General features: G+C 34.7%; 1 protein-coding gene across 1 annotated transcript in view; it reads left to right on the top strand.

Annotated features, from left to right (window-relative positions):
* Positions 1-27,290, top strand: part of LOC124081372 (mitochondrial adenyl nucleotide antiporter SLC25A24-like) — a 57,313-nt gene that overhangs the window by 5,952 nt on the left and 24,071 nt on the right. The window contains exons 2-4 of the mRNA XM_046427572.1: positions 4,008-4,134; positions 9,568-9,655; positions 15,929-16,040. Of these exons, the coding sequence (XP_046283528.1) occupies positions 4,008-4,134; positions 9,568-9,655; positions 15,929-16,040 (327 nt within the window). The remainder of the gene's footprint in view (positions 1-4,007; positions 4,135-9,567; positions 9,656-15,928; positions 16,041-27,290) is intronic.

The raw sequence follows: 27,290 nt of genomic DNA, 5'->3' as shown, positions 1-27,290 counted from the left end.
TGCTCTACCACTGAGCCACAACCCCAGCCCTTTTTCTTTATTTTTGATTTTTGATAGTTTGATTATTATGTTTCTTTGACTTGAATTTAATTGGAGATCTCTGAGCTTCCTGCACCTGGATGTTGGAATCTACCCACAGATTTGAGAAGTTTTCAGCCATTATCTTTAAATATACTTTCTCCTTCTTCTCCCCTTCACTTTCTGCAGCTCCTATTATGTGAAGATTTGTGGTCTCTCATTAGGTTCCTATAATTGCTATATGCTTTCTTTGTTGTTTTGCATTTTTGCTCCTTTGATAGGATAAAGTGAAATATTCTGTTTTACAGGTCATTGATTCTTTCTTCTGCTTCAATTGGCTGTAGAAGTTTTTTGTTGAAATTTTCAGTTGTATCATTGTATTATTCATTTTGAAGAGTTTTCTTTGGTTCTTTTTTCTTGTTTCTAATTTTTTGTCAAACCGCTTGCTTTGCATATTGTTTTTTTCTTTTTAATATTTTTTAGTTGTAGATGAACACGTAGTATCTTTATTTATTTTTATGTGGTACCAAGGATGGAATCCAGCCCCTCACATATGAGAGGCAAGCGCTCTACCACTGAGCCCCAGCCCATGTATATTGTTTTTCTTATTTCATTGCATTTTATATTCATATATTCTAGTGCTTTACTGAACTTCTTTAAGAGGATTATTCCATTTTTTTGTCAGTCATTCCTATGATTTGGATGTGGTTTGAATGTCCTCTAAGGGTCCACATGTTAAAACCTTGGTCCATAAGATGGAGGTGTTAGGAGGTACTTTAAGAAGATGGACCTTGTGGAGATCCTTATGTCGTTGTGGAAATTCCCTCAAAAAGGATTGTGGGACCCCTGTCCTCTCTTTCTTTGCGCTCTGGTTTGGGATATGACTGTTTGCTTCTACATATATTTCTGCCATAATGTGCCATCATCTGCCACCCTCACCAGAGGCCAAACCAATGTAGGTGCCCAATCATTGATTTTTGAATCTCCAAAACTATGAGCTAAATAAACCTGTCTCTTCATACATTATCTGCCTTAGGTATTTTGTTACAGTAATGCAAAGGTGACTAATAGCCCTTCATAGATCTATACTTTCATAGAGTCTATTATCAGAGCCTTGCTGGTTTCTTTTGAGATATCATGGTTCCCTAATTCTTTGTAATTCTTATCTCCTTGCATTGCCGTTTGTGAATTTGAGGAGATAACCCCCTCTTCTAGCCTTTATAGATGTTCTTTGTCAGGGACTAGATGGTCACTATTTAGTTTAGCCTGTGATTTTGAAAGGACCAGGTGGTGATTACCCTAGGCAGGCAGAGCTTGTTTCAGGTTCTCTAATTGGTAGTGCTATCTTTGCTCTGCTGTTGGGCCATGCTCCTGGCAGAGTACTTCAGTGACAGTCACAGTATGTATTCCTTGGCTGGAAAATTCCCTATTTGGGATCTGTAGTTGGCAGGCTGCATGCTGAGCTCCAAATTTAGGAGGAGTCACTGCTTGGGACAGGTGAGGCTATGTTCCTTAGAAAATATACCATTGAGTATTGACTTCTTGTAGGGTGGAGCCATGGGGTAGGCTTTTGGCTGAGTTAGTGGCTGTTTGATCTCTTAGGTCATGCAAGTATAGCCCTTTATGCTCTCCAAAATGCTTGAGGTGGTATTCTCCCTGCCTTGGCAAGGTTTTAGGGAAGGCCATCCTCCCGTGCCCTTTATACTGGGGATTGAACCCACGGGTGCTTTACCACTGAACTACATCCCCAGCCCTTTTTATTTTGAGATACGGTCTTGCTAAATTACTGAGGGTTTCACTGAGTTGCTGAGGTTGGCCTTGAACTTGCAATCCTCCTGCCTCAGCCTCCTGAGTTTCTGGGGTTATAGACATGATGAACCACTGCACCTGGCAGGGGAGGCTTTTTGGCTGAATGGAACCACTGCTTGACTTCCTGTGTCCGTCAGGTCTAACCCCTATGCTTTTTTGAAATGGGTAGGGGCAAGCATCTCCCTTCATGTATGGGATTGTTGGAGTGGGCTCTGAGGCTGGGCATGGTGCACAGCTATCTCGAACTAGGTTGAATTTCTTACCATGTTTCTGAAGACACCCAGCTCAGCTTTGCAGATAAGCTATTTTCTTTGATCAAAGTTGACTGTTGTCTTTGATCAAATGCCATAGCTGGCAGTAACATGGAGATACCATGAAGAATCACACACTAATTACTATAGTACCAGCCTCTTTTTTTCCCTCCTACTGGGCCCTCAGTAGTCTAGCCATGCTGCTACCTGCAGTGTTCCTTGTGAGATGAGAGTTGAGTGGGCTTCCTGGTAAGTGTCTTAGAATACCAGGGAAGCTGGATGACTGCTTCTGGTTCCCTTTTCTTTCTGCAGAAATGGAATTCTACCTGGCATTGTGCCAACTTGGGGGAGGGGAAGAGACAGCATACCTGAAGTGAGACTGTTCTTTTTACTTTCTAATTCAGTTTTCATTTAGCCATGCAGGTGTTCCAAGCTTGCTTTCAAGTAGCAGGGATTTCAAAAAAGATGTTCTTATCTATGACTAGTTGCTAGTTGAAGTTTCTGGTGGCAGAGAGGGGAACCTGAGGCTTTTTATTTCATCACCTTGATGACATCACTCACAAGAATTAATTTTAACACAAAACATTGTCTCTGGAATAAGTAGAAAGCTAGTAGATTAAAAGTAAGCATAAAATAAATAAACTGAAAATAAATTAGTATTCTTAAATTGTGATGAAATACCATATTGTCTAATGAAGTAGAGGCATCCCCTCTGATTTTTTTCTGTGAAATGTTGTCAAGTTTTGAGGCATATTATAACAAATTTGAGATAATTTCCATGATATGATTACAAGTATTGAAAGATAATTGAGAGAGGAATAATTTTATTACCCTGTGATTTAGTGCAATTTAACACAATTTTCATGTATATACTATATGTATCCTACTTACTGGGAATTACTAACCTGGAGAATTAATTTGAAATCCTTTTTGTGGCATATAAGCCTTCTCATGGTCTCTCCCCAGCTTTTCTGATCTATTTTTCTTCTATGTATTTTGTCCTTAGCAAATTGGAACTATACAGAGTTTGTTATGAATATTAAATGAGTTTATACATATAAGGTGCTTAGAAGTAAATGCTCAACAAATATTAGCTATTATCACTACTGTTATTATTATTCCATGTTTTTTTCTAATTAGCATCTGTTCTGCCTCCATGCAAGTACTGTCACAGATTCTTGGATTCATTGTTCTAATGCCTATTTTTCTTTGCAAGTATTGGCTCAAGCAGTCTTCCTCTGTGAAGACTCTCCAGAGCCTCTCCAAACCTTTCTGTACCTTGAATATATTCCCATTATGTCACCTAACATATTGTCTTTGGTAATGGGTTGTATCTTTTAGTCTTAACTTTGCCTCTGACTTGTTTTCTTATCCTAGCACAAGTCCAGTTCTCAGCTCATGGTATTTATTTTTCAATTCAGTAAAAGTTAATTATGAATTACATAATTTTTTGAAATTAAGGGCCTATGGATACCATATTTTATAATAGACACCATCAGTATCTAGTTCCCATTCTTATTTTACAAGGCTAGGTCTCAAACCAATAAGCTAGGGGATATACTAGAATTTCACATATTTTATCACATGTAGTTCAAATTTTATTCCTGATGGCAAAGGCTATGTGTTATGTTTATTCCTGTGAGGGACTTGACATTCATTATTTAACTCAGGCAAATACTTATTTACTAAAGTTCATAATTATTTGAGATGACACAATAGCTATTGACTCTACTATTGCACAAATTAAAAAATACCACTTGATACACAGATTTAAAAATTTCTTAATGTACTTTGTAGTTGTGACAGAAAACATAGATAATGGATGCTTATGGCAATCGTAATTACTCTAAGTGAAATGTACAAATGCTCACATGGTATAGTGACTTGACTTATAATATACTTCTACAACGATTTTCTTTACTTTTGTAGGATATTCTTAAGGCAGGAGATGCCAATCAGGATTCAGGATTGGACTTTGAAGAATTTGTGTGGTACCTTGAAGACCATGAGAAAAAAATGAAGCTGGCATTTAAGAGTCTGGACAAAAATAATGATGGTGTGTGTTTGCTTCCTTCACAGTTAGCTTAATGTGAATAAGTGTCAGTACTAGAGGGCACCTTCGGTAGCCTTTAATTTATCCGTGCTATCAAAGATTCCATTATTTCTACTAGTTGTCTAGCAGTAATTTTTAGCATCCTAGGAATAACACAAAACTATATTTATTAGCCTTATATTTCTATGTGGTTTCTGTCTTTTTAATAAAATAATTTTTGTGGAAGTTTGTATCTTCTGAATTTAAAGCTTCTTTGCTTAGTGAGGAGGCCTTCCTCTTTTTTGTAATATATGAGCTGAAATTATTATGGTAATTTAGAAAATGATATTTTTCTCTGATTGTGAAAATATATCTCTTGCTGGAGAGTTGGATAAAACAGAGAAGCTCCTGAAAGAAAGTATAAATTTCTTATAACCCTGCAACTTAGAGATGAATTTTCACATTTTGTTATGTTTTTCATTTTCTTCAAGATTTTCTATGTTTTTTTCTTGATTTCTCTCTCTGCTTACCTCTCTTTAAATAAAATTGCAGTCATACTATGTATATAGTTTTGTGTTCTATCTTGTATGTTTAATGTAATATTGTAAGCATTTTCACTTCATTTAATATTTTTTACAATTTTAATTACTATGAAATATTCCATTTATAAATATTAGTTATTCAATAATCCCCATATTATTTAGGACATTTTGAATCTTTTATAAATAATAGTGCCATCTATATCCATGCTGATTTGAAGAGGAAAGACCTACTCTGTTATATTTTGTACAGATTCTTAGAGAGACTGAATATAAAAATAAAATACTACTTCTGCATCCATATGTAGTTAAACCTCCTTGGGTAATTAGAATCTAATTATACCCTACTTAAGAAATATATGTTAATTTTTAAGTTGTATGAAATCTAATTTTTGATGACTGAAAAATTCTACATGGAACTAAAAAGCTACTTAAAGGATTCTACTGATGGATTCTTGAATGAAACAGGGTGTAACCTGAACATCTCAGGCTTTAGAGGCTGGAGAGTACAAAAGTGACCATATTTCCCTTCATACTCAAATCTCAGTGGTCCAGTTTCCATTTACTTTCCAGAAGAAAATTTAGACATTTCTGAACCTTTATTTCTACTGAAATAGTACTCAGAAATTTTAGAAGTACTAACCAACATCTGCAAATCAGACCTGGCCATCTGCAGATCTAAGACTGACAGATCTACTATAATGCTGTTCTGGAATTTTACTCTGTTGTTGATTGCTACCATCATGATCATCATTTGTGAAGCTGAAAATCCTGTCAGCTAATTAGTAAAATTAGGATGCTATTAGAAAAATATAACACTGTTCTGGTAAAACTGCATATAACTGCTTATGGATCTTGGTAGTAGAGAGTACTTGTTCTCAAGGAAATAAGTTATACAGCAATGAGAAAGTCTCAAAGTGATATATTAAGATCCAAGTAATAGGGTCTTGACAAGTCAAGTTGGAACATCACAGCTCAGCCCTCAGCATCCTGCAGAGTAATGTTGTGGGAGAATTACCATTTCTATTCTACTGGCTTCATTGTTTTGAGTCTTTGAGCTGTAATAGTAGTTAGAGTTGAGTCTCTACTGCTGCCCACCTGGATTACAGAGCTCAGGTTCCAGAAGCCCTGTAGAAGTGCTTCTTTGATTGAGCTGTCTGCTCTGTTGCTGAGTTGTTGTTATTGCTGATGTTACAGTTTCCAACTTTGTGTATAGTTCAGCTAGTTAACTTTGGCCAGACTACTTATGGAGGGATTGAAAGAAAATACTTCATGTGTTAGGAGCTGAATTGTGTCTCTTCCTAAATATATGTTCCAAGTATCTCAGTGTGACCTTATTTGAAAATAGGATCTTTCTAGAAGTAATCAAATTAAAATGAGGTCATTAGCAGGGCCCTATTCTGACTGGTGCCCATACTAGAAAGAAATTTAGACTGAAAAGACAGGGACACAGGATCTGAATGATTCATCTAAATGCCAAGGAGTGCCTGAGGCTATGAGAAGCCAGGAGAGAAGCATAGAGCAGGTTCTTCCCTAGCATCTTCAGATGTACATGACCCTTCAGACAACTTGATTTTAAACTTCTGGCTTCCAGAACTGTGAGCTAAGGCACTAACTTATGGTACTTTGTTACAGTAGCCTTCGGAAATGAATATATTTTCCCCTCTGTGTTAAACTTAATTAGAAGTGTCTGAGTTCCTATTGTGTTCAGCCTAAAGGTCCATGGTTACAGTTGCAAATATATGCATAAAGAAATTATTTTTTTAAATTTTTATTGTTGGTTGTTCAAAACATTACATAGTTCTTGACATATCATATTTCACACTTTGATTCAAGTGGGTTATGAACTCCCATTTTTACCCCGTATACAGATTGCAGAATCCCATCAGTTACACATCCACTAATTTACATATTGCCATACTAATGTCTGTTGTATTCTGCTGCCTTTCCTATCCTCTACTATCCCCCCTCCCTTCCCCTCCCCTCCCATCTTCTCTCTCTACCCCATCTAATGTAATTCATTTCTCCCCCTTGTTTTTTTTCCCCTGCATAAAGAAATTATTGAACGTGATTTCATCATTAAGGTTCTTTCTTGAGGGGAGTTTTTTGTGAGTGGGAGATGAGGAAATGAAGGAAAAGGAATTAACATTTATTGGACTCTTCTATCTGCTGTGTTTGTTCTGGCTACTTTACCTAATACATCACATTTTTAATTTCACATAGTCCTTGCAGTCTGAGAACACTAAGGCTTTGGAAGGGTAAATAATTTTGCTTTTCTTTGCCTGTTCCAATTAGTCACATCTGCTAGGATTCATACCCATCTGTCTCATATTGACCTGGGCTTTATCATTTGATTTGCTTCAGCCATTGAGACATGAGCAAGGCTTAATAAAAGAGTACTTGTACATTGTAACTTGCTATTTTGGAGTACTGCCTCTTAACCATCCTGAGACACCAGAAAAGAAGTCTAGCAACCCATCTGGAGAGACCACATGGAGAGAGATGCTCATTTAATTATTAGCTGTTCTGCATTCTCCTCTGAGGTAACAGATATATGATTGAAACCATCCAGCTGCCAGCTACACTTGGACCTTCAGATGAGTGAATTCACATGAAAACCTAGGCAATACCAGTAGAAGAGCCAACCAGTTGAACCAAGCTCAGATTTTATATTTGTGATCATATATTCTTTTTAAACCATGAATGGTGATGCATTATAGCAATGGATTACTGGTTTAGGAATGGAATAATTTGCAGTTATTCCTGGAATTACAATGCTGGAATGGTTGCAGTCTGTTCCATCCATCTAAACACCGTCATTTCATTGAATTATTTTCAAGTTCATCATTGCAGTGAAAGCAATTTCGATTTTTCTGGGTCAGTATATAAACAAATAAAAGGGTTTTTTGAGAAGAGGCAATAGCTTGAACAAAGGGAAATTACCATACAAGGTCAGAGCTAGTTAAAGGCCATTTCATGTTTGCCCCAACTCAATATTTTTGGGGAAAATTTCATTAATATATAACAGATTCAGCAAAATGCATAAATTATAATAAGTTATAAATTACACATATAAGCTGCATGAATTTTCATAAGGCCAACCTTGCCAAGGTACCTATTGTCATGATTTCTAATGCTATATGTAAGTTTGCAATAAATCTTTAGTAAATAAATGTGTCTTGCTCATAATGTACCTTGCTCCTTTTATGAAAGTGTTTTTTTTCTTTGATGGTCTCTTGTTTATCCTTTATGGTACTTTATTTGTAACTCTTGTTTCTTACTCCTTTATTTACCTTTTCATCACATTTTATTTATAAGTCTTTTTTTAATTAAAAAAAATTTAAACTTTCAATTTTCTTCTTTTTTTTTAATGTGGTGCTGAGGATTGAACCCAGTGCCTCATATGTGCTAGACAACCAAGCGCTCTACCACGGAGCTACAACCCCAGCCGATATTTATAATTCTTCTCTTAACATACATTTAACACAGTGTGATAATTTTTAAAAATAATTAGAGCATTCATATAAATTTGTAAACTCATTGGTGATTTTGTTAATCCTTGAATTCTTTCACATTTAAAATAGAGATATGCAGAGTAGGTTGTCAAATTGTTAAAAATTACTGAATTGAATTCATGAATATAGTGTTTGAAGATTATAATGAATTATAAGGCAGAGGATGCATGCTTTCCCAGTTGATGAAGCTTTGATTTCTAAGCTGAGGAATAGTCAGTAAATTCCATCCTATAGATCTTGGAATGGAACACTTGGGGCCTTGGAGTCACTGCAAGGGGTCTGAGATTGTATATCTGAATAAAGGTCTTGGGCCAAGTAATGTTGTATACTTATGTGGACTATTATTTATGAATGTAAGCATATACAGCCCTTGCTAATAAAATACAAATGAATGTATGGTTGAATTTGTGATAGCTTTTTTGTATTACCTATTTTTCAAGTAGGAGACACTAAAGTTGACCTTTTTCATTAAAAGTTATATATGTATTAGAATGAAATAGACATTATTAATACTGTGTGTATATACGTGACTGCATGACCAATGTGATTCTGCAAACTGTACACTCAGAAAAATTAGAAATTATATCCCATCTGATTCAAATGTAAAAAATAAAATAAAAAGATTGAATAGCCTCAATTATCTTTATGTGAGAGAGGAATCAAAGATATTTTGGGTTTTGAGAATAATGTGATTAGATTTGTGTTTTAGAGTTTGAGGTGAATATGGAATATTTAATTTTCCCTTCATGACATCCAGCAATGTGAGAATGTACAGCATAGTGAAATTGTATTAACTATATTTGTTGATTTGAGTTATTTAACATAAGATGTGTTTACTTAAAAGTGTTTGGCTTTTTATTCTAAGTATGTTGTATATTAAGTATTTTGTCTTTATTGAGTGGCCTTCTTTTCATGCCCCTGAATCAGGTCTTCAGAATAAGCTTTTTCAGTTCTTTCCAAATAGATGTAATAATCAAGAATCTGTTACAGATCTACTTGGGTGTCAGATGTGTTTTGAAATGTAGAATTCGGATTTTAGAAAAGTAATATAGTGTATACATACATATTATGTAATAATACAAGTGGGATCTGGGTCACTATCATGCAATTATAGTCATGATATTTCTGCAGTGAAACATGAATGTTCACATTACATCATTACAAATAATTGACCAAAATTAACCTCACATCAGTCTTAATTGGGTTTTGCTACCAAATAAACTTTTGATTCTAAATTTACAAATAATTTTTGACTTTTTAGAGCTTCTTAAGCATGGGGTATTGATTTGGGATTATAGACATATAGGGCTGATGAACTTTTTTAAAAGACTATTGCACTCTAAGTATAGTTTGCCTCATTATCTTTTCAGATACTTTAATGTGATTTTTTTCATTTCTTAAAGGAGTAATAGAAGTTTCAGATATAATTGCTGCGGTGAAATCACTGGGTATACATATTTCTGAAGTTCAGGCAAAAGAGATTCTGAAAAGGTAAGCACTTATCCTCATTGTTAGTAGTTTTTTAGATTGTGTTTTATTATCTATGTCAGAAACTAATTGCTATAGATACGACATTTCTACCCTTATTCTGTAACTTTGTACTTGCTTAATTCTGTCTGCTTTGAATCTGTTCCTCTGAAAGCAACTTGCAAAGGCATTCCATTAAGTGCTTGAACATTTAAGTAGCAGAACCAAATGAACTCTCATATTCTCTCAGCTTTAGGGTTCACAGGCTGTACTTATATGGCCACCTCCTACCACCCCCCGCTCCCCCCCAAGTGTGTGTGTGTGTGTGTGTGTGTGTGTGTGTTTATTATATGCATGTTTATATATGGGAGGAGGAAAGGGGAGGTGTCAGAATGAACTCCTGGCCTCCCACTATTGCTTGAATCAAACAGTAGCACCTTTATTTGTTCTGTATCTTAAGCTTTCAGGAAGATTTCTTTTGAAGAAGGAATTCCATGGTTGAAACTGCTGTGCCTTATACAAAGGGACAAAGATAAAATAAGGAGAAGTTTTAAAAGAACAGGAGGAAAGGGGAAGGCTGAGAGATGAAAGGGAGACTTAATGCTGGCTGTATCCTCCTACTCCGCTTTACTGTGCTGCTAAATTTTCTTCCCTTAAACAAACTGTTAGAGAATTGCTTTCATAGGTCCAGAGAAGCTTGATTGGTGGTATGCTCATTCTCAAACTTCTTGGGTTTAAGAAATAAGCACAACAAAGTATGCATATTGATTCACTCTTGGGTTCTCTTCAGGTGATATATGTATTCCCAAATCTACTCTTTCAGTCCATTCCTAAAAATTATACCAGTTTGGATTTGCCCATAAAACTCCCAAGTGTCTGGTGCTTTGATATGCCCTCTGTATAGAGTCTTATGTGTTAGAATGGCATGTATGATGGGATCTCTGACTTTAAACAGGCTCAGGCAGTGGTCTTCTGGCTTTTAGCAAGGATAGAGATGTGTTTAAAGCTTGAGAAGAACCAAGTAAACTGTAATGTGGGAAAGTTGGGGGAACAGAAACTGTATTTTCCACATAAGATATTACTTCAAAGATAATGCTTTGAATTCTGGCAATTTTATTTCTTCTTTTCTAATACTTATACCTTTGATTAATCAACTTCTCTTGCTAGAATGGTGTTGATGGTAATGATGGTCATTCTGTCTCCTGATTATAAAGGGAATAATTTAATATTTATCATTAAGAATGGCTTATAATCTTCCTCATGTTAAAGAAGGTCCTTTCTTATATTTTATAAAGAGATTTTTTTTAAAAATTACACATGGGATTATATTTGTGAGAATATCAAATATCTTTCTTTAATGTGTCAATGTGGCAAATTAGTTTATAGATTTTTTCCTTGACAACTTATCTTTGCATTCCTGGAATGTATGCACCTTTTAACAATACATTCTTCCAGAGGTTTGGGAGGCTGAGGCAGGAAAATTTCAAGTTCAAAGCCAGCCTCAGCAATTAGTGAGGCTCTAAGCATCTTAATATGACCCTCTCAAAAAAGGATTTCGGATGTGGCTCAGCTGTTAAGGACCCCTAGATTCAATCCCTGGTACAAACAACAACAACAACAAAAAAAAACATTTAACAAATGTTAATAAACAAACAAAGAAAAAGACATTCTGATAAATTCACTTTGCCAAAAATTTGTGAGTAACTTTTACATTTTATGCTGCGGGAGAGATCACTCTGTTCTTTTCTATGCTTCACTGTCCTAATTTAATTTTGATTTTTAGGCTACATTGACTAAAATCTCATGGAGTGAGTTGAGGAAAAGATTTCCTTTTCACATTCTCTGTAAGAGATTGAATAACATTGCATTGATCTACTCCTGGAATGTTTAAAAGAAAAATTGTAAAATCAGCTGAGCCTTATGTTCTCTTTATGTTCCATTTAAAATAATTGGTTCAATTTCATTAAGAATTGTCAAATAATTCACATTTTCTAGTCCCTCTTAGATCAGCTTTGTAAAGTTGTAATTTTTCCAGAAATACTGTTTGGTATATTGGAAATATACTACTAAATCATACTTAACATAAATTACAAACTGCCAATGATTTATTAAAAATTTATTTATACAACTTCTATAAATTCTAGGAATTATTTTATCTAAATTTTCAAATTTATTGGGATAAATTTGTGTATCTCTTATTTGGTCTCCTCCAAATCTATAGTTATTTATTTATTTACTAACTATCCCTAATATTCATTGGTGCTTACAAATTTTTTTTTCCACTGAAATTTTCTCATTGTATTATTAATTATTTCAAATAATTAACTTCCGACTTCTCGCACTTGTCATTCTGTTGTCTTGGCCACAGCCTGCGTGGAGAAGGAATAGGTAACCCTCATAGTGTGGGCTGGCTGGAAATAAAAGTCTGAAAAAGTAGTACTAAGAGATAAAGACAAAGGATACAAGAAATATAGTTTGAGCGGGTGCTTTATGGGTGGAAGGGACCTGATGGGTCTGCTCCTAACAAAGGGGAAAAGCCTGTGAATACTTTATTTATAGTGAAACACACCAAAGAAATTTATGGTGAGGAGGGGTTCTTCACGGTAAACTAGAAGTCACAGCTGTGGGGAAGCTGGCCTAATTGTGGATCTAGCACTTGTGCTGCAATTCTTCCTCCTGGAGGCAGCTGGTGCCACGGGGTGAGTTGGGCCACTGGTATCTCTCTCCACCTGCGTTTGAACCATGGGCTGTCTGAGCCAATAAATTCCGGGGTATCACAGAATTCTCTCTGAGCACAACGTCTGCCAAACCAAGGGAGCAGTCTCACATTGGTGAGATTCCACTGGAGTTCTCCAAAGGGCCTACTTCTGCTTTAGACCTTGGTTCAGACATACCAACAGTTCATTCAGGGCTTCAAACACTACTGCAGCTATGAAATGGCTTGAACATGAGAGAACCTCCAAACACATAAGACTAAAAATGCTATATCTGTCCTTTTCTGTTTAATTAATTAATAATTAGTTCACTAATTTCCAAATTTCTGTTATAACCTAGAGCAATAACTCCAAGTACTTTTGTGAGTGCTTTTGATATGTCATACAAATTCTTGTTTTTTAAAAAATATTTATTCATTTACATTTTTTGTTTTTTTGTTTTGTTTTGTTTTAGGTGGACACATTATTTTGTTTTTATGTGGTGCTGAGGATCGAACTCAGTGCCTCATTCATACTAGGCAAGCACTCTACCACTGAACCACAACCCCAGCCCTGATATCTCCTACAAATTCTGATATATGATTGGTATTTTCATTCTTATTTAGTTCTAAATTTTAAAACCTGTAATTTTTCTTTTCACAGCAGATATTTAAATGTAGGTGTTTAAATTTCAAAATGTATTTTTGGGTTTTTAAGTTTTTTTGTTGTTGATTTGTAACATAAATGCATTTTATAACTATTTGAGTTTTAATTTACCTAGAAGATATAACAATTCTAAATTTCTATGGATCTAATAATATAGCCCCAAATTTATAAAGCAAGAATTGATGGAACTACAAAAAAGAATACATAAATGATTGTAGCAAGGGAATTTAACACATATATCTCAGTAATGGAACAAGGCAACAAAATGTTTGTAAGGATAGAATATTTGAACAGTTTCATCATCAACCCTTATTGATTATCTTTGATATAGATATAGATATAGATATAAATATAGATAGATAGATCTATGTATATAGAGAGATCTATATAGAGAGATCTATATAGAGAGATCTATATATATATATATATGTCATATATAGTAAGGATATATATGATATATATGTATCAGATATAAAGATATATATATGTGTGTGTGTATATATATAGATGTGTGTGTGTATATAGATATATGTGTGTGTGTATATATATACACACACACATAAATACATGTATTAAAGCACATATAGAAAATTTGACTCTAAGCCCTTCACTTACTGGAAGGCTAAGGCAAAAGGATCACAAGTTTGAGGCCAGCCTGGGCAACTTAGCCAGACTCTGCCCCAAGATGAAAACAAACAAACAAACAAAAAAGGGCTAGAAATACAGCTTAGTGATAGAGTGTTCCTGGGTTTAATCCCCAGTACCCACAAGCCCCCACCCCCCCCAAAATAGAATTGACTCTTTGCTAGGTTATAAAGAAATGTAAAAAACTAAAAATAATTAGAACCATATAGAATATATTCTCTGTTCATAATGCAATTCAATAAGAAATAAGATTTCTTATAATATTTTTTAATAAAAAATTTAATAGGACAAACATGGTAAGAGACTTGGTAGTAGTATCAGTCTATGGATTTTTTAAAAAATGATATGCAAGGAGTACTTAGTAAGGCAGTACTCAGAAAATTATATGTTACTGTACTGTTTGGTATATTGGAAATATGCTTCTAAATCATACCCTAGGATAAATTACAAACTGCTGACAGCAATGATTTATTGAGAATTTATTTGTACAACTCCAGTAAGCATTAGTCATAGCTCTAGGTGCAAAGGATGCAGCTATTAACGAGCCAAAGTTCCTGCTTCAGCATTCAGGCCAGTAGGGAGAAAATACTAGATGATTATATGCAGCAACATAATCAAAAGTGGATGGAAGTGGTACATATTTCCTACTGGAGAGTTTTGTAGTAATTATTTATCTGAAAATGTCTTCACTTTCATTTTTGGTAATTATTTTGTTGTTTACAGAATTCTATGGAGACAGTCTTTTTCCTTTCGACACTTTGAAATTATCATTGAAGATGTCTAACAACACAAGATTTTTCTAATGGAAAGTCTGTAGTTGCTTTTTAAATTTTTTTCTGTATATAATTTTTTTGCCCTCCCTTTCCTCTTTCTTTTCTCTCTTCCCCTCCCTTGTTCTCTTCTGTTTTGAACCCAAACATTGCTCAGCTCTAGAATTCCCATTAAGCTCACTGTCCTCCAGTAGCTATTTTAATTAGGCTAATAGTATTATACAGTAGCTTAGTATTTAGTCAAAGACTGAAAGGGATACCTGTCTAGAATATTTGCACTGTAAATTCCTGCCCCTTCACCAGCCCTGAACCCAACTCTTATTTTATTCTACCCACTTGCTGTCTATGTAGACTCCTACTCTTCTATGTTGCAGTTTGAAATTGTCACCAGTCAGAAACCAGAGTGCATGGGAAACTCAACTCATGTTTTCCTTTTTTCAAGTATCACAACCCCGTCTTGTTCTGAGACCAGTGCCTGAAAACAGTTGTTTCTTATGTTCTGTGTAGTTTCATAATTGTTGACAATGGAAGTATAAGTTCTATAACCATCCATTATTTTTTCTTGGCTGGAGTTGGAAGTTATACTAAATTTTTTGTTGGCAGAATACGTTTCATTTTTTAGGATTTCCATTTTGAAAAATGCTAAGGAAAAAAATTTCACTTTCTATTCAGACACAAACAACTTCCATTTTTAAATTTGAATTATTTAAAAATTGAGTAAATGCTGATTTTGTATGATAAAAGTGAGTTTTAAGTTCAAAAACAAAAACTTATTTTAAACTTTATCAGAAAGCTATAAGCAGTTAATAAAGGGTCAAAGGTAAAAATACTACAAGAGCCAAAAAATATAAAGTTACTCTTTAGTTTTATTCATGTATCATTCATTCATTCATCCAACAAACATTTATTGACTGCTTAGTACTAGATATATACAGGTGATTTAGAAATAGTCTTATTCTTCAATGGACAACAGGAAAATATGAGAAAAATACAAACAAGTAAAAAATTAAAAAGCAATATAAATGAATCCCAGCTGAGGAGTTTGGTACTCCTTCAAACTGTCAAGATTATCAAAAACAAGGAAAATTGGAGAAACTACATAGCCAACATAATCTTAAGGAGATATGACAAATAAATAGAATGTTGTATTTCAAATGGAGTCCTGGGGGAAAATGAAGTTTTTATTTTGAAAAATGAATGAAATGTGAAATTTAGTTAATAATGATGTATCAATATTGGCTCATTAATTATAGCAAATGTACTATAAAAATGTAAGATGATATCAATAGGGTAAACTGAATGTGGGGATAGATGGGAACCATGAATTGTCTTCTCAATGTTTATAAAATCTAAAACTTTTATAAAAAATATAATCTATTTTTTAACATGTGAAAATACAGGGATATTTGTGGAGTCCAAAGGAATGGCATCAGTAATAAATATTTAGGAAGCTTTGATTAATTTTTATAATGGTGCTAACTTTATTATAGATGTTACAAGCACTATTTTAAAATTTATTTCAGCATTGATACTGATGGAACAATGACAGTAGACTGGGATGAATGGAGAGACTACTTTTTACTGCATCCTGCAAAAAATATCAATGAGATTATTCATTTCTGGAAGCGTTCTACTGTAAGATTAGTTTGTGTTTTACTGTTTTCATTTTTCTCTAAATGTCATAGCTGTTTTTATCATTGTATAGTTCCTACAACATTTGTTACCTTAGTGGCTAAAGTTAAAGTATTCCTTCCTAATAATGTTCTACTGATTTAGTAAGGTAGTGGTGGGGGGTTAGTAGTCTACAGGCACAGCAACCGCAGATTTGTTTGTTTGCTGAAACCTGGAAATCAAAATAATGCTTATGAAAAGGGCCTACTTTGTGTTAAGAATTCATTACTATGCAATAGTTGGCCTGCCTTAGAGAAGTGAAAAATAATATGTATTATTTTTTCATGACCTACTACTCTTGCCTACCTTACTGGGTTTTGCTTCTTCTCCATAGACAATATAGGGGATGAAAAATGGAATAAACTCTGGGGTGAGAATATCTAGGTTTCAAGCCCACATCTGCCACCCTCTAGGTATATAAACCCCTCTATGATTCAGCTTCCTTAATTATGTGGTGGAGATAATAGAATGAGTTTTGAGAATTAAATTAGTATATTAATATATTTTAAACAATATGAGTATATAATTATTCAATCAATATGATAATAGGCACTTATTCTAATATGTTTCATCTGTGTTCCCAAATATTTATGTATTCTTAGGAAACATGTAGTATTATTTCATATGACATTTTATTTATATTGATAGTATTGTGCTAGAGGCCATATCTGATTTATTACTTGATGAATTTGTTCTCCTTCCCCATCCCCCCACCCCCTTTTTGAGGTGCTGGGGATTGAGTCCAGGGACTTAAGCATGCTAGGGAAGCATTCTGCCACTGGGCTATACCCCCAGCTCATCTGATTTGTCCTTATATGTTCATATAATTTGTTGTTTCTAACTATTACATAGCATGCATTTACCATATCTCATTTGTCCATTACCATAGTAATGGGCATTAGGTTTTCTCTAATTCTCCACTTACAGAAAATGCTTTCCTGTTATGTACCTTAGAGAATTTCATGTTGATTTCTGAATCATAGGGAATATGCATATATGTATATTTTACTAGGGCATCAGTCTTATTTTATGAACTATTGTCATGTTGTTTCCAAGAATGGCTTGCAATACCAGTTAACACTTCCATCACCAATGTGAAGTTACCTGGTTATTTACATATTGTTTATTGCTTGACATCATCCAGTTTTCTATTATTTGCCATTCTATTGGGTATAAAGTTGTATCTCATTGTTTTAGTGCATTTATTTAATTCCTAGTGTACTTTGGACAGATTTTCATAGAAATATTAGATGTTTTCATGTTCTTCTTTTGTGGGGGGAGTCCTTATCTTTCTTTTCTTATTTATTGAGAGACAAGATCTCACTGTGTTGCCTAGACTGGCCTCAGACTCCTGGGTTCAAGTGATTCTCCTGCCTCAGCCTCCTAAGTAGCTGGGAATATAGATGTGTACCACAGTGCCTGGTGGGGTCCTCGTTTTTTTTTATTTGTTCTTTTTAGGTATGCATGTTCTTTTTAATAAATTATCTGTTTATATCCTTTGTCTATCATTTATATCCTTTTGATGAGTTTTTTAATCTTTGTTATTTTATAGGTGTTGTACATTTATTCTAGATATTAATATCTATTGAGCTTAGACTTGCAAACATTTTTTCTAGTATGTCAATTTTCTTTTTTTATTGTTTTTTTGTCAATGCTGTTTTTGGTTAAAAACAAATTCTTAATTTTTTACTAACTAAATCCATCAAAAATGGAATGGTTTGCAGTTTTTCTATTATATTTAAGTATTTCTCTACCTTTTGTTCACAAAGAAATTCTGTATTTTCTCTTTTAAGCTATAGTTTCATCTTTTATGTTTAGGTCTTTAATTCATCTTTAGTCTGTACCATATATATATATATATATTGAGGGAATATATATATATAATATTGAGGGAATTTTGATAATATAACTAACCTGTCTCTTTCTTCCACATTTGTTTATAGTACCACCTTTCTTGGATATGGAGCTTACATATGTACGTGTCTTTTTTTCTTGAGCTTTCTTTCTATCTGTGTTTGGTCTATTTCTTATACAGCTATTGAACTGTTTTCATGACCATGGCTCTATATTATATGACTTATCTAGTAAAGTAAATACTCTCTACTTACTCTCCTTCCCTTATTGATCTTTTTTGTTTGTTTGTTTATAAAATTAACCCATGTTTTTATAAAAGGAATTTTCTTATTTTTCCCCATAGACTTTAAAATTTTTTAATTCTAGCTGCATTTTTTTTAGAAACTTGATTATGATTAAATTTGTCTTAGTTTGGATTGGTATAACAAAATACCATAGACTTGGTGGCTTAAACAAAAATTTATTTCTCACAGTTCTGGAGATTAGAAATTTGAGATCAGAGGTGTGGTTTTTGGTGAGTACTTTACTCCTGGTTTACAGGGGGATATTTTCTTTTTGTACTTGCACATGTTCAGAAGAGAGGTAGCTAGCTGTCTGGCCTCCTCTTAAAAGTGCCCAACTCCAAATACTAACACATTAGGATTAGGATTTCAACATATGAATTTGGGATAGGGGTACACAGACATTTATCCCACTGCATTCTTCTCCTTGTCCCTTAAATTCATGTCCTTACATGCACAATAAATTCATGCCATTATAGTGGCACCCAAATTCCTAATTTGTTCCAGTATTGAATCTGTAGTCTAAAGACCAAAATCTTATCTAAAATATCACCAAGCTGGGTGCAGTGGTGCACATCTGTAATCCCAGCATCTTGGGAGGTTGAAGCAGAAGGATCACAAGTTTAAAGGCAGCCTCAGCAACTTAGCTAGGCCCTGAGCGACTCAGTGACACCCTGTCTCTAAATAAAATACAAAAAAGTGCTGGAGATGTGGCTCAGTGGTTAAGTTCATCCTCTCCAGATAGGAGCCTGTGAAACCAAGCAGGTTATATGCTTCCAAAATACAATGGAGAGATAGGCATGGGATATAGTTTCCATTCTAAATGAGAGAAACAGGAAAGAATGGAAGGGAAGATGGGCCCCACACAAGTCCAAAATTTAGTAGGGAAAGCTCCACAAGCTCTTAAGGCTTGAGAATAATTGTTTTTGCTTGATGTCCACCTTCTGCATACACTAGAGCTGTGATCCTGCCCCACAACCTACTAGAGCAGTAGTCCATCTTCCTGGCTCTGCCCAGTGGGATTGTGCCCCAGGGGTTTTAGGTGGCTCTGCCCTCATGACCCTGCAGGGTATTGGTCCCACTCTTTGAAACTGAAGTGGAAGCTGTCTTGTCCCCAAGCCCAGCCTGTGCATCTGGGCCTGTGTTGGGAGTGGTAGTTCTGATGATAGTTGAACCTCATTTGAGTTCTTCCCTTACCTAGTAGCAAATGTTTTATGCTGAATAGCTCTTTGGTTTAGTCCTGTAGGGTCTAAGAAATATGGCAGTCTTTTAAAATTTTGGCCCATTTTCTGTTTCATTTGGTTTTAGTAGGCATTGTTTTTGCTTATTGTTTTTCCCTCTTTCCTTCCTAGTTTCTGTTGAGATGACTTGTTAAGTTCATGATTTACACTCACATTTACCAAATAGCAGTTCATTTCACTTTCAGTGTTTTCTTCCATATATACTTTTTCATTTTTTTGTAAACAGGCTGAGAATTTTTCAAGACTCTCAGTTCTGGTTCCTTTTTTCATGGTAATTCTGTCTTTAATTCATTTCTTTCCCCTTATACTTTTACTATAAGCAGTAAGAGGAGCCAAGCCTCTCCTTTAACACTTTGCTTAGAAATCTCATCAGCTAAATATCCAATTTCAATGCTCATATGTTTCACTTCCACAAAACACTAGAGTGTTTTGGATGAACAAAATTCATCCAAGTGCTTTGGCACTTTATAACAAGGGTGGCCTTTCCTCTAGTTTCCAATAATATGTTCATTTCCATTTGAGACCTCATTAGAATGGCTTTTATATTTCATATTTCTACCAATATTCTGTCCATGATTATTTATGTATGTTCTAGGAAGACAGAAGCTTTTTATAAAGTTCTATTTTCTTTTTGAGCCTTTACCAGAATTACCTTTAAACTTGCTTTAATGGCAATATTGGCATTGTAGAGCATGCACTCTGAAGTTCTTGCAGCCTCTATCCATTACCCAGTTTTAAGGTTTCCATACTTTTAGGTATTTGTTGCAGCAGCGCTTTACTTCTCAGTACCAATTTTGTCTCAGTCAGCTTGTGCTGCTATAATACAATACCATAGACGAGGTGATTTAAACAGCAAACATTTCTTTCTCAAGTCAAAGATCAGCATGCCTGTATGATAGAATTCTTGATGAATGCTCTAATACTGGTTTGAAGAGGGCTATCTTCTTTTATTCTCATAGTGAAAAGAGTACTAGCTATCTGTCTGGCCTCTTATAAAACCTCCACCCTCATTGTCTAATTACTTTCCAAAGCACTTACTTCCAAATGATAATGGGATTAGGGTTTCAACATATGAATGGGGGTGGATCACAAACTTTGCATTGAATTGATAGAATTATTTGGGGAAAACTAGTCTCTGTAATTTTAAGTTACTCCATCCACAAAGGTGACTTAGTTCTCTATTTATTCAGGTCTGCTGTTATATTCTTTATAGGGTATTAAAATTTTCTCTGAAATAGTCATCTGTATTCTTCATTAGATTAATTTGTAGATAATTTGTAGATTTTACCTCTATTGTGATATTTTTCTTAATATCTACCAGATTGGCAAAATTTTTATATTCCATTAAATTTTCCAGTTTATTATTTCTGCTTTGAGAATCTTATTTGTATGAGTTGATCTTCCTACTTTTAATTTTGTTAAAGTCTCTCATTTATTCTAATTATTAAAAAATTCTTTTTGTTTTGCTTTATATGTAACCATATTCTTGTATAAAAAATACCTTTATTGTTTTTTTTAATTTCCCACATTATTATTATTATTATTATATTAATATTTTGCTTAAACCCTGGACTAGAATCTTCAGTACTTATGGCAATCAATCCTTCTTATTTATGATCTAATAGAAAATACTTCTAAAACTTCACTATAAAATATGATTTTTGCTGTTGAGTTGTTGTTTTTATAATTAGCAAATTAAGGGTGTTTGCAGAATTTCTAAGAACAGAATTATTGAAGTTTAATTTTATATCATAAAATTTACACACTGTAAGTATGCAGTTAGATTCAATGATTTTAGTAAATTGATAGAATGGCACACCCATCACCACAACCCATTTTTAGAACATTTCCATTATCTCAAAAAGTTTCTTGGTGCATGTTTATAGTTAATTCTTACTCTTCAAACTAGCCCTAGAAACTACTAATCTTCTTTTTGTCAGAGAGATATGTTTTTTAATAATAAATATGTGATATACTTTATTAAAGAAGTTCCTTGTATATCTCTCACCAATCATTTCCTTCCCCGTTCCCCAGGAATTAACCAGTATACTGGATTTCAGTAAATCATTTTTCCAGTGTTTTTGTTTTTGGGAGGGGGGTACTGGTGATTGAACTCAGGGGCACTCAACCACAGAATCACATCCCCAGCCCTATTTTGTATTTTATGTAGAAACAGGTTCTGACTGAGTTGCTTAGTGCCTTGCACTAAATGTATGTATGTGTAAGCAATAAATTATTTAGTTTTGCCTGTTTTTGAATTATATGCAAACTTCTTTACATATATATGCATATATATATGCATGTGTGTGTATTTGTGTGTGTGTATAGATAGATAGATAGATAGATATAGATATATATAGTTGTAGATGACACAGTATCTTTATTTATTTATTTTTATGTGGAGCTAAAGATTGAACCCAGTGCCTTATATGTGCTAGGCAAGTGCTTTACCACTGAGCCACAACCCCAGGTGAATTATACATAGTCTTCTTAACAGTTTTTTAGATTCATTGATATTAATGAATTGAAACTGTATTTTATTCATTTTTGAATACAGGGTACCATTATATGAATGTGTGGATTTTTGATAGAGGTCACTATTGAAATTTGTAGTGTTTCTAGATTTTTTTCTATTATAAGTAATGCTGCTTATAGTATCTATAATAAACTTCTTATGTATGTCTTCTGGAAAAATGAATAAGATTTTTTAGGAATACAAATTATATGCCCAGAAATGGAATTGCTGAATCACAGAGTATTTGTTCATTTTTATTAGATAACAATGAAGTATTTCTCAAAATGTTCACACTTTTTTTATTTTTATCAGCAATGAACAAAATTCCCCTTGTTTCATTACCTTTCTAAAGGTAGTATTGTTTGACTAAAATGTTTGCCAATCTGGTAGATACAAAACAGAATATTATTATAAATTTTATTTGAATGCTTTTGTGAATCTTCTGATGGGCCTCATTCTGTCTTGAAACTTCACAGATATTCTTTTCAGTGATTTCTCAAACTGGCCAAGATCAACAACCCCCTACATTTGCTGACTCCAATAGAAGTCTCACATCTCATCTTGCTATCTTAGTTCCATTCCACGCTGTCCTTAAGATACCTGCTTTACTTGGCTTCTGAACACTGCATTCTGTTGGTTGCTCTGCCTTCCTGTCCTTTCCTCTTTACTTTCCCTTGTTTCTTCTTCTTCTTTTATGTGATGTTAAAGATTGAATTGGGTGATGTTAAAGGATATGAAGTCTTAATCCTTAGGACATTAGAATGTAATCTGATTTGGAAATAAGGAATTGCAGATATAGTTAATGATGCTTTCTGTAAGTTGTTGCTTTTATGATTATTCAAATATCAAATTTTAAAAACATTTAAAAAAGAATCTTTGAAGTATAAAAAAGTAATCCTGAAGTATAATGGACCCCTAATTCAATGTGACTGGTGTCCATATAAGAATATGATTATTGCTTGATGCAGTCATGCATGTTTGTAATCTCAGCAGCCAGGGAGATTGAGGCAGGAGGATCACGATTTCAAAGCCATCCTCAACAAAGGCTAGGCACTAAGGGATTCAGTGAAACCCTGTCTTGAAATAAAATACAAAATAGCGCTGGGGATATGGCTCAGTGATTGAGTGCCCCTGAGTTCAATCCTCGGTACCACGCAAGCAAAAGGGGGCTGAGGATGTGGTTCAGTGGTTAAGTGCCCCTGGGTGCAATCCCAGGTACAAAAAAAAAAAGAATATGAGAATATGACTATATGCTGAATGAGAATATGACTATGATTTTGGGAAAGAATTCTTAATATGTGAAATATTTTTAATAATTGCTGCTTCATCAAAACTGTCAGCATTAGATGTCTCTGGGAGAGTTTCACAATCAATACTTTAACCTCTTAAGAATTTCTCTTTGGAAAGATGATGGAATAAAATATCAGAAATGTTTGACGTTGAAGTAGCTCCTTTAGTAGCTAGAACACGAAGAGTCATGGTGTGTTGATTCTCTTTATCACACTTTTTTTTTTAAATATTTATTTATTTATTTATTAGTTTTTGGCAGACACAACATCTTTGTTTGTATGTGGTGCTGAGGACCGAACCCCGGCCGCACGCATGCCAGGCGAGCACGCTACCGCTTGAGCCACATCCCAGCCCTCTTTATCACACTTTTTATTGGTAGCATTTTTAGTAACTTTATCCCACATCGTGGCCATGGCTGTATTTCTGTATGTTTCAGCATGTGCAGCCTTTACTTGAGGGTCATCTAATGGAATAATGTCAAGGGTGTCAGTATTTGCGGTAAAATTGTAATCATTGCATATGTTCATTTGGGAGAGATCACCATCCTAAGGTAAATCCTCCTGTTGCTTATAAGTTGTATCTTCTGAAAAATTGTTTTCATCCATGATTGTGCAACCTGGTGCTTCTTGACCTCTGCTGCCTTGTCCTGCTGATCTTATCATGATAGTTCATCTAGTTTTTATTGATTGTCTTCATTGTGCACCTTCTTCAATGGGAAATGAGTGTCATTGTTAAATACATTAGAATAATGTACTATGATTAGTTTAGTGTCTATGCCAGAATGAAATGGATGATTTTCATTTAGAGAAATTCAGTTATAAACATGAAGGCAGAAAACTCAGCCAAGAGCTAGCTAATCCTAAATACCATGTAATAGTGGAGGGGGCGGGGAGATGTTATAATTTTCATTCTTGTTTTCAGTGCTGGGGATCAAACCCAGGGCCTCGTGCCCCTGATCTCCATCCCAGCCCTCATTCATCTAATTTTGAAGGAGACATTTTTGTCTAGTTAATGACCAAATTTTTATCATTCTCTCTTAAGAAATATTGTTTGGAGTTTGTTCTCCCAAAATAGGAACCTGGCATTCAAGTAAAGGTTGGATTTATTTATTTAGGTACTGAGTATTGAATCCAGAGTTGCTTTACCACTGAGCCACATCTCCAGGACCCACCCACCCCCACTTTTTTCTAGTTTGAGCCAGAGTTACTGAGGGGTTTCCCTAAGTTGCTGAGGTTGGACCCAAACTTGAGATCCTTCTGCCTTATCCTCCTGAGTTGCTGGGATTACAGGCATACACCACCATGAATGGCTAGAACAATTATTCATTCCAATAATCCATCCCTATCTATTTCTCCTCAATTCAATGATCACACGATTTAACAGACCAAAAAGCCTAGGAATTATCCTTGATATTTTCTTCTTTTTTTTTTTTTTAGTTGTGGATGGACACAATATCTTTATTATATATATATATATATATATATATATATATATATATATATATATATATATATATAGTGTTGAGAATTGAACCCAGGGCTTCATCCATGCTAGGCAAGCACCCTACTACTGAGCCAGAATGCCAGCCCCTTGACTTTCTTAACAATGATATCCACAACTGTCAGGAAATCCTGTAGCTGTTAAAGTTATCCTGAATCTGATCATGTTGCCATTTCTGCTTCTGCTCTCCTAGTTTAAGCCATTGTCTTCTCTTTCTTTAACTGTTACAGTAGCCTTCTAACTATTTGTCTACTTCCACTCTTGCCAGGTTATGATCTCTTTTTGCACAGTGATCTTTTCAAAATGTAAAAACTGTGTACCTGCCCCTGTGATTCCCTCTCTCCTTCTTTGTTAGAAAAAATGGATGTTTCTACTTTTAAAACTATATCTTTACACTCTGAATCCATTTTCTTTCCTTATCAGAGGCTTTATTCTCTCCATTATCCCCTTATTTCCTGTATGTAAGCCCACTGCATTTAAACAAAACATTTTACATAGTTAAGTTAGTACCATTAAAATAAAATAGAGTCTTCTGTCATGGCTCCCAGCTACCTTATCTTCCCCACCCCCCTTAAGTTATACTTGCCATTTGCTTCTCAACCAACTATAGTCTGGCTTTATTTTCACACTGTAGAGATTCTAACCAAGCCCACCTGCCTCTTCTTAAGTATTATGGGTGTCTTCTGATCTTTCCACTGTCTAGCTTTTTAAATGTCCTCCTCCCCCAGCTTCCTCAGCACTGTATCCTCCTGGTTTTCTTCCGACCTTGCTAGCCATTGCTTTTCAGTCTCCTCCCAAGTATCTTCTTCCTCAGTCTGTCTTTATGTATGTTTTCTTTTATGTTCTATCTTCAGCTTTCTTTTCCCTATTTGTTTTTTAGCCTTTCAATCTATACATTTTTCCCATAGGCGATTCCACATATTTCTCAGGTTGAATAATCAAACACAGGCTGATTGATAATTCCACATCTTGTTGTTAGACTATACTTTCCTTTTGTGTAATGCAAGTTTTTTTTTTTTTTTTTTTTGGTTGGTATTTGGTACTGGGGATTGAACCCAGGGGTGCTTTACCACTGAACTACATCATCAGTTCTTTTTTTAATACTTTTTTTTAGTTGTAGTTGGACACCATACCTTTATTTTAATTATTACTTTTATGTGGTGCTGAGGATCAAACCCAGGGCCTCGCCCGTGCTAGGCGAGCACTCTACCTCTAAGCCACAATCCCAGCCCTCAACTTTTTTAACAAAATTTCAAATTATTGAGACAGGGTCTGGGTGTCACTAAGTTGTTGAGGCTTGCCTGGAATTTATAGTCCTCCTGCTTTAGCCTCCTGAATTGCTGGGATCACAGGCATGTGCCACTGTGCCCAGCAGCATATGCAAGTATTTCTTGGATACCAGTTGAGACACCACAAGCACAACATGTGTAAACTACTCATTATCATTCCCTCAGACCTTTTGTTTTTTCACTTTTCATCACCTCCCTAGTTGCCTAAACCAGGAACCTCAACATTAAGTCTTGTGCTTCTTACTCTCTTTCCATGCCACATACAATCTTGTGGCTATTGGAATATGTAATATCTTTGAGCACACTATTTCCTTTGCCTAAATATTCCCTTGGTTAATCCCTACCTTTTTTGGGGGGCATTGAATTGAACCTAGGGGTGCTTAGTCACTGAGCTACATCCCCAGATCCTTTTATATTTTATTTTAAGACAAAGTCTTGCTAAGTTGCTTAGGGCTTTCCTAAATTGCTGAAGCTGGCTTTGAACTCTTGGTTCTCCTGCCTCAGCCTCCAGAGCTACTGAGATTACAGGTGTATTCCACCATGCTGGACAATTAATTCCTAGTTCTACAGGGAGATAGTATAGTATGATGAACAGGAAGGTAGCCACTGAGGTCAGAATGCTTGGGTTTAGATTGAGGCTTGGCTGCTTCTGAATTACTTTAATTCCCCTCCTAAATAAATAAATAAATAAATAAAGCCTATGTTCTATTAAATACCTCTGTATTATGTTCTTAAGAAGCCTTTATTTGCTGTCCTTGTTATTGTATTTATTTCATTGTGTTATAGTTTGTTTCTTTTCCTCTTTTATTACAGAGATAATATTAGTAATGGAACTATAAGTTCCTGGGGACAGAAACTAACTTCTGAATCATTTTATCACTTATATATAGACCAGGGCCTGGCATATTCATTTATTGACCTACAAATATTTGTTGAGAACCCTTATCTTCATGTACCAAAATACTAGTTTTACAACAGTAAACACAGGAGATCAGGTTGCTGCCCTCACTGGGTTTACTTGCTAATGAAGTACTCAAGCAATAAACAGAAATATATGGATCAGTTTAAATTGTGCTACATATTGGAGAGGAAGTGACAGAAAGATCAAGGAGAAATGTTGTAGGCAGAGGGAAACTCGAGTACAAAGGGTCTGAATTGGAAAGGTATTTGCAAAGGAGGGAACTACTTGAATAAATAAACAAAAGTTGGAAAACTAAGAAGCAGCAAAGTAACTTGTCTACCGT

The sequence above is a fragment of the Marmota monax genome, unplaced genomic scaffold (genome assembly GCF_021218885.2).
Source record: "Marmota monax isolate L192 unplaced genomic scaffold, Marmota_monax_Labrador192_F-V1.1 WCK01_AAM20220418_F8-fsc00184, whole genome shotgun sequence".
Classification (NCBI taxonomy): Eukaryota; Metazoa; Chordata; class Mammalia; order Rodentia; family Sciuridae; genus Marmota; species Marmota monax.
This window is presented reverse-complemented; position numbering and strand designations above follow the sequence as displayed.